This window comes from Schistocerca cancellata, chromosome 6 (assembly GCF_023864275.1).
Source record: "Schistocerca cancellata isolate TAMUIC-IGC-003103 chromosome 6, iqSchCanc2.1, whole genome shotgun sequence".
NCBI lineage: Eukaryota > Metazoa > Arthropoda > Insecta > Orthoptera > Acrididae > Schistocerca > Schistocerca cancellata.
The window spans coordinates 39158446-39172356 of NC_064631.1; the positions used below are offsets into that span (position 1 = coordinate 39158446).

Below are 13911 nucleotides of genomic sequence, written 5' to 3' on the forward strand. Positions count from 1 at the left end.
TAAGAAATTCTGGGAAGTTAACAGGAGTTGATTTGGGGTCAGAGTGAACTGAGACAGGCAGGATTCAACATTGGTTCCTGAGTGTGATTGGTAGGGTTGGTGGCCAAAAAGTGTTTCCACTGTAGGGGCAAGGAAAAGGAGAAAAGGTCATTAACAAGTCCAGCATGATTGAATTTGTGAGTAGAGCAAAAGGCCAGGCCTTTGAGGGAAAGGACTGACACTTCTGTGGGGCTATAAGCTTTTAGAGAAAAGGTTCATGACTGTGTTTCTGGTCTGTTTAGGTCCTTGATTCTGTATGGTGGTGAGAGGAAGTTTTTGAGTAAGGGATAAATGTAGGAGGTCTGTGAGGCAGGGTTTGTCAGCGGTGAGGGGATGTGGGGGGAGATTTGGAGGCTGTTGTCGAGGTGGCGCATAGTGGTGGTCCAAGGCAGGAGTAGAAACAGGGTGGAGAGTTTTTTGAAGTTTCATTGTGCATCTTGTTTTAGTTCCTGAAGGGCATGGGTTTCTGTGTGAGAGATGGGATCCAGAAATTTGGGATTGCACAGCAGGAGAATTTTGTGGATAGAGAGGAGATACTGTAAGGAGGGAATGGCTTTTCATGACTATGCTGGTGAGGGCGAAGGACTGGCAGAATCTGAACAGATGGTGGTCATTGTGGAAGGAGGGTTTGCAGCCAGAGATGGATAATTTGATGGTAAATCCATTTGGGGGGGGGGGGGGGGTTCCATGAGCCAAGCAACAATGCAGGAACACTATGTGGGATATGGTTCTGGCTAGGGATAAGGAAACTTTTCTGTATTGACGCAGATTAAAGGAGCTAGAATCCATTGTGCAGGAAAAGAAATACATAAATAATGTAGAAATAATTCATGTGAGGAATTTTTTTTTAATTTTCAAAAATACACGAAAATACATGGAAAAAATCACAAATAGGATGGCATGGATGAAGTATGGGGAAACAAGATGAAACCTGAGGAAGTGGGACAATATGGAAAGGCGAAAACATGCTGAAATCGACATGAAAAACATGAAATCAAAGTTAGAAATAAATAAAAAGTTTGTAATGTGGGTTACCAGTCCGTAGATGAATATGTATGAAAAAGGAGGAAATCAGATGTGTCACATCAGGCCAAATAAGTATGTGTGGACTGGAATAAGAATGGGGAAAAGGGGGGTTGGGTAGGGGTTGGTAGGATGAGGTACAAGTTCGTGTCGCACGGGAAGGAACAGAATATAACATGCAAAAATTTGCGAGAGTTATGCAGAGAGAGTGACCAATTTAATGATAATGGCAAGAGTAATGTGGGTCATGAGATGTTGCACCAACAATCAGCACCAACTTCTACCATGTGTTGTGCGCAGACAAGTCAGTTAGTACAGTATGGTTCGTAACTAAGGGCATGCAGAGCACTTTGGAAGGTGACATGTGTAACACAGGAAAGCAGAGAAAGAAAAGGATGGGCACTGAGTATGGTAGCATTAAAAGATAGTAACAAAGGAAACCAGCACTGGGTTACAGGATGGAAGAAAAGCCTTTAAGCAAAATCAAACAATGGAAACTCCAGAACGGAATAATGACAATATTCTGAAAAGGATAGATTGCTACTCACAATACGGCAGAGATGTTGAGTCACAGACAGACACAACAAAAAGATACTAAATGTGTAAGCTTTCATCCAGGCCTTCCAAAATAGACTACATACAAGAACACCAATCCACCACCAAAAATCTTATCTCAACCTTATTATCCTACCTGCTGACAAAGGCTCCACCACTGTTATCTTGAACTGCAGAAATTACCTAACAGAAGGACTCCACCAGCTATTAGGATCATCCACCTTCAAACCCTACCACAGTGGCACAGTTTCAGAAATCCAGCGGGCTCTCCAGTCTCTCCCCAAATCCTTAGATCCATCGGAGAACCTCTCCCCGAGTCTACCTCTCTCCTCACCCATACCACTTCCCGCCCTTCTACCTTCTACATGCTTCCTAAAGTGCATAAACCCAACTATCCAGGACACCCCATTGTGACCAGTTACTGCACCCCCACAGATAATCTCTGCTCTTTTAGACCAACACCTACTACCTGTCACCAGTAACCTACACTGTTATATAAAAAATACCAACCATTTCCTCCACAGACTCTCCACGGTACCTGTTCCTTTACTGCACGGTGCCTTGCTCATCACTATTGATACCACATCCCTTAATATGATCATTCCTAATCCTCATGGCCTAGCCGCCACTGAATACTATCTTACCCAATGCACTACAGATTCCAAATCTACAGCCTCCTTCCTGGTCACCATGATCAACTATGTCTTCACCTACAGTTACTTCTGCTTTTGAGGCATCATCTACAAACAAATCTGGGGTATGGCAATGGAGACCCACCTGCATTGTGCTAGCCTATACCAACCTATTTATGGGCCATCTAGAGGAATCCTTCCCAATAACCCACAATCCCAAACCCCTAATCATGTTCAGATTCACTCATGACATATTCATGAACTGGATTGAAGGTGAGGGCACCCTATACACATTCCTCCAAAACCTCAACACCTTCTCCTGGTCCTCCTCAACCCAAGAAGCCACCTTCCTCAATGTTGATCTTGACCTCAAAGATGGCTAAATCACAACCTCCGTGCAATAAAACCTACCAACCACCAGCAATACCTCCACTTTGACAGCTGCCACCCATTCCATACCCTTCCATAGAGCCTAGCCACCCATAGCCATCACATCTGCAGTGACAAGCAGTCTTTCTTGAAATATACCAAGGGTCTCACTGAGGTCTTCACAGACCATAATTTCCTTCCTAACTTTGTACAGAAACAGATCTCTTGTGGCTTATCTCTCGTCGCCCACCATCTGCCAAAGTCCCACCATCCAGCCACAGAGGAGTATTCCCTTTGTTACTCATTACCACCCAGGACTGGAGCAACTGAATCACATTTCCCACCAGGGTTTCTACTACATCTCACTGTGCCCTGAAAGTAGGAGTGTGCTACCCACTATCCTCCTCACATCTCCCACAGCAGTATTCCACCGCCCACCAAACCTACACAGTATCCTCATCCATCCCTATACAACTGCTGCTCCCAACTCCTTGCCTCACATCTCATATCCCTGTAATAGACCTAAATGCAAGACCTGTCCCATACATCCTCCCACTACCACCTACTCCAGTTGGGTCATAAGCATCACCTATCCCATTAAAGGCAGTGCTACCTGTGAAACCAATCATGTGATATACAAGCTAAGCTGCAACTACTGTGCTTCATTCTGCATGGGCATGACAACCAACAAGCTGTCTGTCCACACGAATGGCCACCAACAAACAACAAACAGTGGCCAAGAAACAGCTGGACCACCCAGTTGCTGAGCACACTGCCCAACACAACATTCTTTGTTTTAATGACTGCTTCACAGTCTGTACCATCTGGATCCTTCCTACCAACACCATCTTTTCTGAACTGTGCAGGTGGGATCTCTCCCTGCAATATATCCTACTTTCTCGTAACCCTCCCGCCCCCAATCTTCATTAGTCATTGTCCTTCATCCACCTATCCCCTTCTCTGTTCCTACTCCACAACCTTCTATTCCACAAGTGCACCCACAGTCTTTTTACTTCCCTCCTTTTCTGTCCCCCACCCCCACCATCTAACATCCCAACTCCCTAGGTGCCCTACCCTCTCTCCACCTTTTCCCTGTATGCTTCCACAAAGAGCACTTTATTGTGTCCCACCCGTACCCTGCTCTTCCTTCCCTTCCCCAATGCAGCTACCCCCACCACTCAGACTGCTTCTCCCATCATGCACAGTTGCTTGTAGTCTGGCTCCGGCAGCCAGAGACAGTGGTCATGTGTGTGTGAGCTGCTTTTGCGTGAATGTGTGTTTGTATGTATGTTGTCTATTTTGGAAGAAGGTGTTCTGGTCGAAAGCCTGTGTTTAATAGTCTTTTAATTTTGCCTGCCTGTGACCAAACCAAAAACTACTTCCACAATGTTGTTTTACCTTTAATCTCCCTCAACAATAAAAAAAATCTGTAATATGAATGTGTTCTACAGGAAACAAAGACTGTCTTATCAAAACTACCTTTCATTTTCACTGTCTCAGCTACCCCTCTTTTAGTGATCTTACAGTGGAATTATAGTACCTGGCTGAACTCGAGCAGTTGATGCCCCTCTTCTCCATCACATGTCACACTACAAGAACCACAGTTATTGGCTGCTCACTTCCCTATAATCTGAAACTACAACACTTTCAGTAACAATCAAACTAACACATGGATGTCTTCAGTGAGTGTTTGCACATTGTTCCATTGCCCACTTCCTCTGTTCAGGAACTACTGAGCACCACACTCAATGCCTCAGATGGGTCTATTGGTCTAGCAGTAAATTTAATGTCTGGAAACTGAGAGGTAGTGGAATCAAATCCTGGTTGGTCCATGTATTTTTTTCGCTGTTGCATTAGGCAATGTGACTGATGAAATTGTTGTTATTGATTATTATTATAAGCTTTGCAATCCAGGTGATGTAATATCTATTACATCCGTTGCCCCTCCCTTGATGCTACCGTGTGATTTGAATACTCACAAGACACAAATAGCAAATGTCAACTAATACAATATCTGCTCTTGGATTTTAACCTTTCTCAAATGAATGCAGGAAATCCAACACATTTTAGTGTCATCCATACAATCAATTTAACACCCTGTGGCCCAAGTCTTGCATCAGTAATGCAAAGCCATGTCCACAGCGACCAGTGTGACAGTGACTATTATCCAGTCATTTTATCAGTACCACATTCTAGATCCCTGATGCTCTACTGCAATGGTCCATATAAAGGGCAAGTTGGGATGCATACTCATCTGAAGCCTACGACATGATATTCCAAGAAAAGGACATTGATGAGATAATGCAAGAAGCAGCCATTGTGTTTTCCTATGCTGCACAATGCAATACGTTATTCTTCCAGGCCATGTCAACGTAAATCTGTTCCATAGTGGCCTCAATAAATAACTGAGGCCATCAGAAATAGATAAAGAGCATTTACAGCTGCAAAGCAGAGACCTGCCTGGATAGCTGCCTGTGCTAGCGTGCCACTTCTGTGATTTGAGTAGTGTGCCAGATCCGGTCCTAATCCATCAAGTGGATTAACAATTAGGGCCAATGTGCCAGTCAGGCTGGAAGTGACTTTTAGATTGTTTGTTATGTTCAACTAGATTAATACTGGGCTGGTGTCCAGGGGTACACAAATTCCACCGCGAGAGGGATGGAGAGGGGGCGATGGGAGGTTTTGACAGGAAGGGCGTCCAGCCATCTTCTACCACAAACATTGCCAAATCCAATAATTGAACCTCCTGTCCATACAATGGTATGGGATAAAAGCCAGGAAAGGCATTATTTAATCGAATCAATGTAAGGGGAGTGTTGGGAACAATACATTTCTTCAGTGGCAGATGCACACGTATGAACAATAATGTTACGTGCAAATGGGCATTGTTTCCCATCTGAAATGCTCAGAATGTTTTAGCAAGGAGTTTCATACCAATCCTAATGACAAAACTGAACAAAAAATGTGGACTTCAAACCATCCTCACTCATAATGCTGCTATTACAAACTAGGAATGTGCTACCACATTGCAAAGGTAGCTCACCGGGAACTGAACCATACACAGTAAAGTGCTTCACTACATTACTGACCATAGCAAAGCATCCTAATGATCCTTGTAAATTTGTGTTCAGTGGATGTTAAGCCATGCTCTAGGGCATGTTTCTGTTTGGGCTCCTAATGCTGTAGAGATCATCAGAGTTATAAAGACCGAGATAGTAACTCCAAACTTGATAGCTGTTTAACATAGGCCACATTCTAATACCAATGGAATAAAAATCAACATAGATTCAAATACTGAGCTCAAAAGCTTGCATTGTATCCTGATTGTATTTTCATACAATTTGGCAGGAGGAAATTTTCCTACCCAATAAACAGAACATGTCACTGAAATCTGTTATAAACCCTTACAGTGCTGACAGCTACAGATCTGCCAGTTTAATGGTAATGCTATGCAAACTCGTGGACTGGATCATCAGTCATAGTATTGATTAACATCTGGAAACGAGAACTTAGTTTTCACCACTTCATTGTGCGTTTTGATGTTCTAGATCCACAGATGATTGGAGACTGCTGTCAAGGGATACTTGTACATTATTTGCACCTGACAAGTCTGTTCATTTTACGAAAGGACTATAGTGTGATGACACCACACCATGACTGTGTGGAGGCTTTAGGCAATGTACCCTCTTTTATTAAGAATATCTTAACAGCATTGGCACTTTCAGGCTAGAATGTTAGTAATCAGTGTTTACAAGATAACAGAGTTACCAAGGTTGCAGTCTTGAAAACTGATCTTTTTACAACTGCCTTAAACATTATTGCTGCTATCATGGAACCATATCTAACATTTGCATTTTATGGTAATCTTTGGAAGTCTCCTGCTGAAATATTGAGTTATGCTGCCTCCATAGCTGTCCATAATTGTGAAAGTGTTGCCAATGCAGGATTTTGTGCACAAACAGACATTTTGATTACGTCCCATAGATGTTCGATGGAAATAATGTCGGGCGGTCTGGTTGGCCAAATCGTTCACTCAAATTGTCCAGAATGTTCTTCAAACTAATCCCAAACAACTGTAGCCTGGCAACATGATGCATTGTCATCCATAAAAATTCCATCATTGTTTAGGAACATGGAGTCCATGAATGACTGCAAATGGTCTCCGAGTAGCAATTGGTCTAGAGGAACCAGTCTATTATGTGTAAACACAGCCCACACCATTATGGAGCCAACACCAGCTTGTACAGTGCCTTGTTGACAACTTGGGTCAGTGGTTTTGTGGGGTTTCTGCCACACTCAAACCCAACCATCAGCTCTTACCAACTGAAACTGGAATTCATCTGACAAGGCTACAGTTTTCCGGTCATCAAGGTTCCAACCAAAATGGTCATGAGCCGAGGAGAGATGCTGCAGGCACTGTTATGCTGTTAGCAAAAGCCTTCTTCACATTGGTTGTTTGCTGCCAAAGCACTTTAACACCAGATTTCACTGCATTGTCCTAAATGATACGTTTGTCATACGTCCCACAGTGATTTCTGTGGTTGTTTCATGCAGTGTGGCTTGTCTGTTAGCACTGACAACTCTATGCAAACATTGCTCCTCTCTGTCATTAAGTGAAGGCCATCGGCCACTGCATTGTCTGAGGTGAGAGGTAATGCATGAAATTTGGCATTCTCGGCACACTGTTAATTCTTGGAATATTGAATTCCCGAACGATTTCCGAAATGGAATGCCCCACGCGTCTAGTTCCAACAATGATGGCTCTGCCAATGCACTGCCATTTTATACCTTATGTATGTGATACTTCTGCCATCAGCATATGTGCCTATCGCTGTCCCATGACTTTCAGTGGATGTAACGATGGTTCAAAGGACAATGAGGAGGTTGGCTTAGTATTTATTTATAAAATTTTTAATGTTCAGGTTACTACATGGCAGTTTTAGTAGCAATACTCGGAACTCTGACATATTTAAAGAAAATAACTTGCTAAAAATATATTGATAGGCATTGATTCTTTCAGTGGTTTAACATGCTGGCTGTCACAAGGCCACTGGAGGCCACAGCAGTGCCTCACATCTGACGCCCCTGCCTGGTGGGGAGACATCCATTACTGTGCATGCTGCAGTCGCCATGGTAAAAGTGATTGGCAGCCACTCTCTTGAGTCATTCATTACTCAGTGCCAATCACAGACTTCCATTCGACCTCCAAAGAGCAGGACCCTTAGTGGTACTCGTCTGGACACTGGTCTGTGTAGACGTCATAAGCAACAATCATACTGATGCATTTGTTGAGAAAGTCTCCATGACGGACTCATTGCAGCTCTACCTTGACCTGTGCATGTCCTACATCTTGTTTTACTGATGTTTTTATTTCATTGTGCACCTTTCTAATCAGCAGCATAAAGTGTCAGCACCAAAGATTCATAGTTTAAGTTAGCAGACCTCATTCAACTGAAAAGTAACAGCATTTGGCAGTCCACAAGGTTCCATCTTAGTCCCTTTTCATCATTAACATTGTCATATACTAAGATCACATTGCAGATAATACAAAATTATATATGATAGCATATAAAAGTCTTCAAAATGACTGTTTTTTTTTATTGATGTATGGTTTATTGCCAGTTCTTTCTCATTAGGCTTTGAAAAGACTCACTTTGTGCTGTTCAGAACCTACTAAAGGTTTCTACCCAGCATTCATGTAAAGTGTGAGTAGTTGCAGATAGAAGGTGTTGACTGTGTTAAATTCATGGGATTACAATTTAATAATTATTATATGTATAAAAAAAAGGCGAATTAACCTGAGAAATCTGTGAAATTACTAGAAGATGATATGGCTGACTAATAATTATCACCAGGAGTCAAAATTTCAGTACTGCCTATAGACTTAATAAAAGTAGAAATATTGTGTTCCTAGTTTTTGGGCTGTTAGTTCCTTTATCAAGGGTTTCAGAAGCTCGAGGAGAGAGTCACATCAGTCAGACTCCAGGATGCAGGGAACCCACTTGTCATGGAGCAAAGAGGAGAAAAAGATGAAATGTCTTGAATATCAAAGGGCTATTACGTTTTCATGGAGTAGTACAAAAACTGGCTTCATACAAGTACCCGGGATCATTCCACTTTCCTAGAATTCTATTTGTCATGACCAGAAAAAGTTCTCCATTTTGGACTATGTCTTCATAAAATTTGTTAATTTTTGTGTCAGCATTTACTGCTGAAGGCACAACTTTCAACAGAAGTTCCATTTATTTTTTGCATGCCTGTTTCCTTACTTATAAGAATGTTGGAAGGGTTCGGCACTATTTTTGTGTTGGCAACAGACAGAAATTTAACCAGCATATTTATCTCTAAACAAATAAACAATTTTATAAACTTTTAAATTTATTTCTTGTATATTATTTGTGTATTGTGTAATTTTTATTGAGTATTGCAAGAAACTTTTGCTACACCAATCATTAATTTGTGACACCTCAAAAACAAACTGACAATTTTTGTATGTTAGAATACGAAGCTTGATATACATTTTTTCTCTACCTACAGGAATACATCTCTTACATACAGTCTTCAAACGTTCGCCGGCCACTAGCTTGTATTGAAAGCACTCCCATTCTGCCAGCTCAGCATCGATTCTGTAATGTGTTTATGTCATCACAACCAAGCATTGCCAATCTCAGCCCAATTGTAAAGCAAGATAGTGATTTCAACAATGAGTTAAAGAAAATAAACTTCCATTTCTCTGATTTATCTGAAGATTGCCATCAAGATGAGTTGTCAAATCTAACATCGGTGACATGTCGTCCTCGTGTGCCGAATAACTGTACATACTCAAAGAATACTAGGGTACTGGATGACTGTAGTGTGGAAGGCGACCTCTTGACATCTAGTGAACTGTCTTCTTGGTTGAACAGTCCACGGGTGCTGTCACTGCAGTGTGCACCAATAACAAACTGTACATACAGTGTAACAAATACAGGTGATTTTAGGGAAGAGACGATACAGAATGTACGTAGTTTACATGAAAAGTGTAAACAAACGCCCTCCTGCATTGATGAAATTGTGGAGAGACTTCAGAAGGTTCTTTCATTAAACTTCCATTTTGATGGTATGTATTACAGAAGTGTTTACTTTCTCACACTATTTTATAGGCACTTAAGTTACTGAGAAGTTTAAAAAATTGTGTTCATTATGTTGATAACTGTTGGAGGCTTGTTTCATATGCTTAGAGACAATCTGATGTGTTTAGAACAGCACATCACAGTAATGAATTACATGCACAGCAAACAAACTAGATTTGTTTGATAAGTTATTGACACAGATTATGTCTTGACATGAGATAAGATAAGCACAGGCATGGAAGTGAGCTGTGGTAAAGCCCCATAGGATGTGGAGATCGGGAGAGATGGTGCATTTAAAACAAGAGGGAGAGGGAGGGAGGGAGACGGAAACGAGAGTTCACAACCTCATCGGCCATCTGTATGTAGATTTTCACGAATTGTACAACTGATTAAGACGACGACCGGGATTCATCAGGGGCTCCCCAACCTCTGGGTACACGAGTCCTAGTAGGCTGGTCCTACTTTACCTCCAAAGTTTCTGTGATTATGTGGTGGTGTTGATTGCTTCTTGTCTTTTTAGTGTTTTCCCTTCTCAAGTTTGCTTTTCGTCTTTGCTGCCTGCTTTGCAGTCAGCTGTGGCGGCTCATGACAGGCCAGTCTTGCTGCTCTCTATGCAGACGGCGTACGTAGCGCTCTACTGCAACGGCTGCTGGGCGGTCGCTGGCATGGTGGTTATCACTGCCTCTGCAACTCTGCAGTGTTTCGGCCAGGTGTGAGACGTTTTCAATTACTGCAGAGTGCGTAGAGACGACTGTAGCTAGCGGTTGCCCTGCCGTGGCTGGGTGCAACTGGATTGCCAGTGGCTGCTGGCGTGTTGCAAATTCTGTTGCCTCCCATCGATGAGGCTTCCTCCTTGCATGTTTCTGCCCTGGGAGGATCGAAGTGCAGATCTTTAGGTGCGCCCTCTCGAGCATGTCTTCCGTTGCCTCCTTCAGTGGAGGCGGAGGTGGCAGCATCGGTGTCGACCTCGTGTTTGTCGGCTGCCTTGCTGCCTGGGTATGGATGGTGGAGGGAGCGGTTGGCAGTCTTCTGTGTCTGCTGCCCATGTTGGCGAGCAACAGCAGCCTTGATAACTTCACGCTGCAGTAACTCGCCACATGTGGGCCACCAGAGTTTGCACACTTGGGCTTGTGCGTCCTTGATATCGGACAGTTTCTGCTGGCATGGTCGCCTACGCACTTCACACACGCCTCGGGAAAGGAGCACTGGCGAGCCACATGGCCCATCCCTTTGTAACGGAAGCACTGCACTATGCTCCTCTTCTGCCTGAGGTTTTCAACAGTGACCTTAGTGTTGGTCACCCGTCGCAGCTGGTAGAGTCGCCTGTTCTCTGGGGTGTCGGTCACGATCACCAGCAGAGAAGGCAACTCCTTGTGCGTGACTGGAGACTTGATGTGTGTCACATTGCACACGCCAAAGTCAAGCCATGCCATCTTGTCTTTCAGGAGTTCTGGTTCCACCTCCTTGGGGAAACCCTTGACGATGATCTTCAGTAACCTTTCAGGGATGGCAGCGTGTGTGTACCAGTGCAAGCCCTGGTTCGACACCTCGCTCATCACCTTGATGAAGTCTTCTGTGTTTGCGACTTGCAGTCGCACACGGTTCCCTGCTGCAGCTCGCATTGTGAATTCTGCAGTTGTCCACTGCTTCATAAGCTGCAGGAAACCTTTATAGCCTTTGGCCACCTCAGTGACTACGGGAGGCGGCCGTCGCTGTGACTGTCCGGTGGTAATGTCTGAACGGGAGACAGTCGTTTCTTCTTTCGAGTGGCCAGCATGGGCAGCGGCCGTGGTCTCTGTCTGCTTGGGTGCTGCTGGCTCCTCCAACTGCTCCTCGTCTGCTATCGTGTCGTAGCAGTTACCAGTAGCCATGGGTGGCGGGGAAGTCATCTTCCTGGATTTGGCCGCACACCGAGCTGCCTCTTCTTCTGGGGTACCTTTTTGATGCCAGTTGGCAATGCGGTGATTGGCCGTTTGTGGTGCTCACCATTCAGGCGAGGCTGCACACTGGCCTTGCTTGGCGTCCTCTCGGCAGCCGGGAATGACATAGTGGGTGCATCATGCACTATTATGTCATCTTCACCCGAATCTTCATCCATATCGTAGTCCATGGACGGTGGCCAGGTCGTTCTAGGCGGCGGGTCAGAGAGGCAATCAGATGAGCAAGCTCCTCTGAGCGGCGGTCTGCCACACCAGCATCTCCAGTCGTGTTGTCATAGGTGGGGGGGCCAGACGGGGCTGTCAACCAGGCAGGCTTGGCTGAACGGCGATCCACCATACCCGTTGCTCTGTCCTGTCTGAGTCGTCTTCTGCCAACCGGAAAGGCTCCAAGAAGTCAAAGAAAGGCAAATGGTCTTCTCCTTTGCTGACTCAGAGATCCTCTTCTATGATGTCGCCATGTGATACCCTCGTCCAACCGATTTCATTGTCACTGGTGAGTACCGCTAACCATTTATGTGCCCTGGTCTCCGCAGATCGACAGAGGGAGAATGCCGATACCTCTGTAGATCTCATGGAGCAGGATCCTCCAGCCTCTGCACCCTGTAGCAGCGAGTCTTTGAAGGCTGGCATTCAGCAGCTGCCGAGGTGACATCCCTTCATTTGTTCTTTCCACCTTTCCTCATTATGACTGTCCTTCAATAGAATGTTCATGACCTCTGATCGAACAAAGAGGATTTAGGGCTACTCTTAGAATCACAGCAACCGCTTGTTCTCTGCCTCCAGGAAACAAAATTGCGTTCTCACGACCGCTTTGAGCTCTCGCATTTCTTCCCAGTCTGGTTTGACCATTTTCCCGAGGATGACATTCTGTCTCGTGGGGGAGTCATGCTGCCGAGTTTGTGTTGGGGAGGGCACTCGGCTTAGGTAGTTTGTGCAGCAATGTTGACCATCGTGCTGTGGTAGTGTAATGGTTAGCATTCCTGCCTAGCAAGCACGAAGACCCGGGTTTGAGTCCCGGCCGCAGCACAAATTTTAATTCATTTCGTCTGCTTCGATCATTATCGTAGATAACAAGAAATTATGTTGTGCAGAGAAATCAGTCTAGCTTTCCACCATTTGGTTGTTTACTCATCTATGGGACATCTGCATGGTAGGATAATTGGCACTCTGGCCCAGTACAATTCAAAACAGTTGTTTTTATAGTTTGCTTTATGGAAAGAACTTTGTTATGGGACGAGATTTCTCGTACAGAACAAAGAGTTTGATTTATTAGATTATTTACTTTGCAGTGTCAGTGGAATGTTAGTAGGTAGCATCAGTGGATGCCAATTTTTGACTATTTTTTCTTGACTAAGCCTTCAAAAGTTGTCATTGTGTAAATCAGAATAGTGATAGTGAGCCTTCTTTGACATAGTCTGAGAACATGACACTTGTTTATTCTCATATTGACTGTATGGACATTAACTTTTGCATAAAATCACATCCTCAATGTTTATACTTGAGCTTTAAGAATTTACCTGTGTCTGTAGTTCCAGGAACAAGAAGTAGTAGTAGTACATTTCTATCTGTTGGGTGATAAAGTTATAGATTTGGTGCACCAGCAGATAATCATAAGAATAATTAAATATTGCATGCAATTGCTCCTCTTATGCTATTTTGTACTGTAGTAATAGCTGTAATTATTCATCCAAGAATCATATTACAATGATACAGAATCTTTCAGCTTAATACAATAATAAGTCATACACGGTGAGTCAGGAAGGAAAGTGCTTGCTTTGTGAAGTATTCCTCACTCGGAATACTTCTGCAAGGTCACAAGTATGTGTAATTAAACTCTGTTTATTTGAACATGTAAACTTCAAACACAGTCTGCTGCTTCTGATGAAGTGCAACAAATGAGAAGAAACATTCTCCAGAAATTCTTCTTAGTAATTTGAAGGAAAAGCCCATCACAAATGATTGTTCTCCAAAACAACTAAAATAGATTCTTGAGAGTGTAGATTATATTCTGCTGACCAATGAAAAGTTTATCTTCAAACAAAGTACATATTTAAAGTTTTATCTAACAAACAGCACAACTTGTCCACGGCGCAGAGCGCTAAGGCTCAGCACAGGTTATGGGAGCGCAGCCGCCTCGGTGGCGGAGGCGATGTCTGATCCTAGTCGGTGTCCAGACGGTGATGGTACATCATTCACTGGCAGGTTACCCCTGTTGCTATCTTCTGTACCTGCTGGCTGGTT

At 43.7% G+C, this 13911-nt stretch overlaps 1 protein-coding gene and 1 non-coding gene across 4 annotated transcripts in view; both read left to right on the forward strand.

The window, feature by feature from the left end:
• LOC126190929 (dystrophin-related protein 2-like) overlaps window positions 1–13911 on the forward strand; it is a 100288-nt gene that overhangs the window by 48353 nt on the left and 38024 nt on the right. For all 3 annotated transcript variants that reach the window (XM_049931566.1, XM_049931568.1, XM_049931567.1), the window contains exon 10: window positions 9156–9717. In XM_049931566.1, coding sequence (XP_049787523.1) covers window positions 9156–9717 — 562 coding nt within the window. The remainder of the gene's footprint in view (window positions 1–9155; window positions 9718–13911) is intronic.
• Window positions 12624–12696, forward strand: Trnaa-agc (transfer RNA alanine (anticodon AGC)). Its single transcript has one exon. It is a non-coding gene; the product is annotated as a tRNA-Ala (tRNA).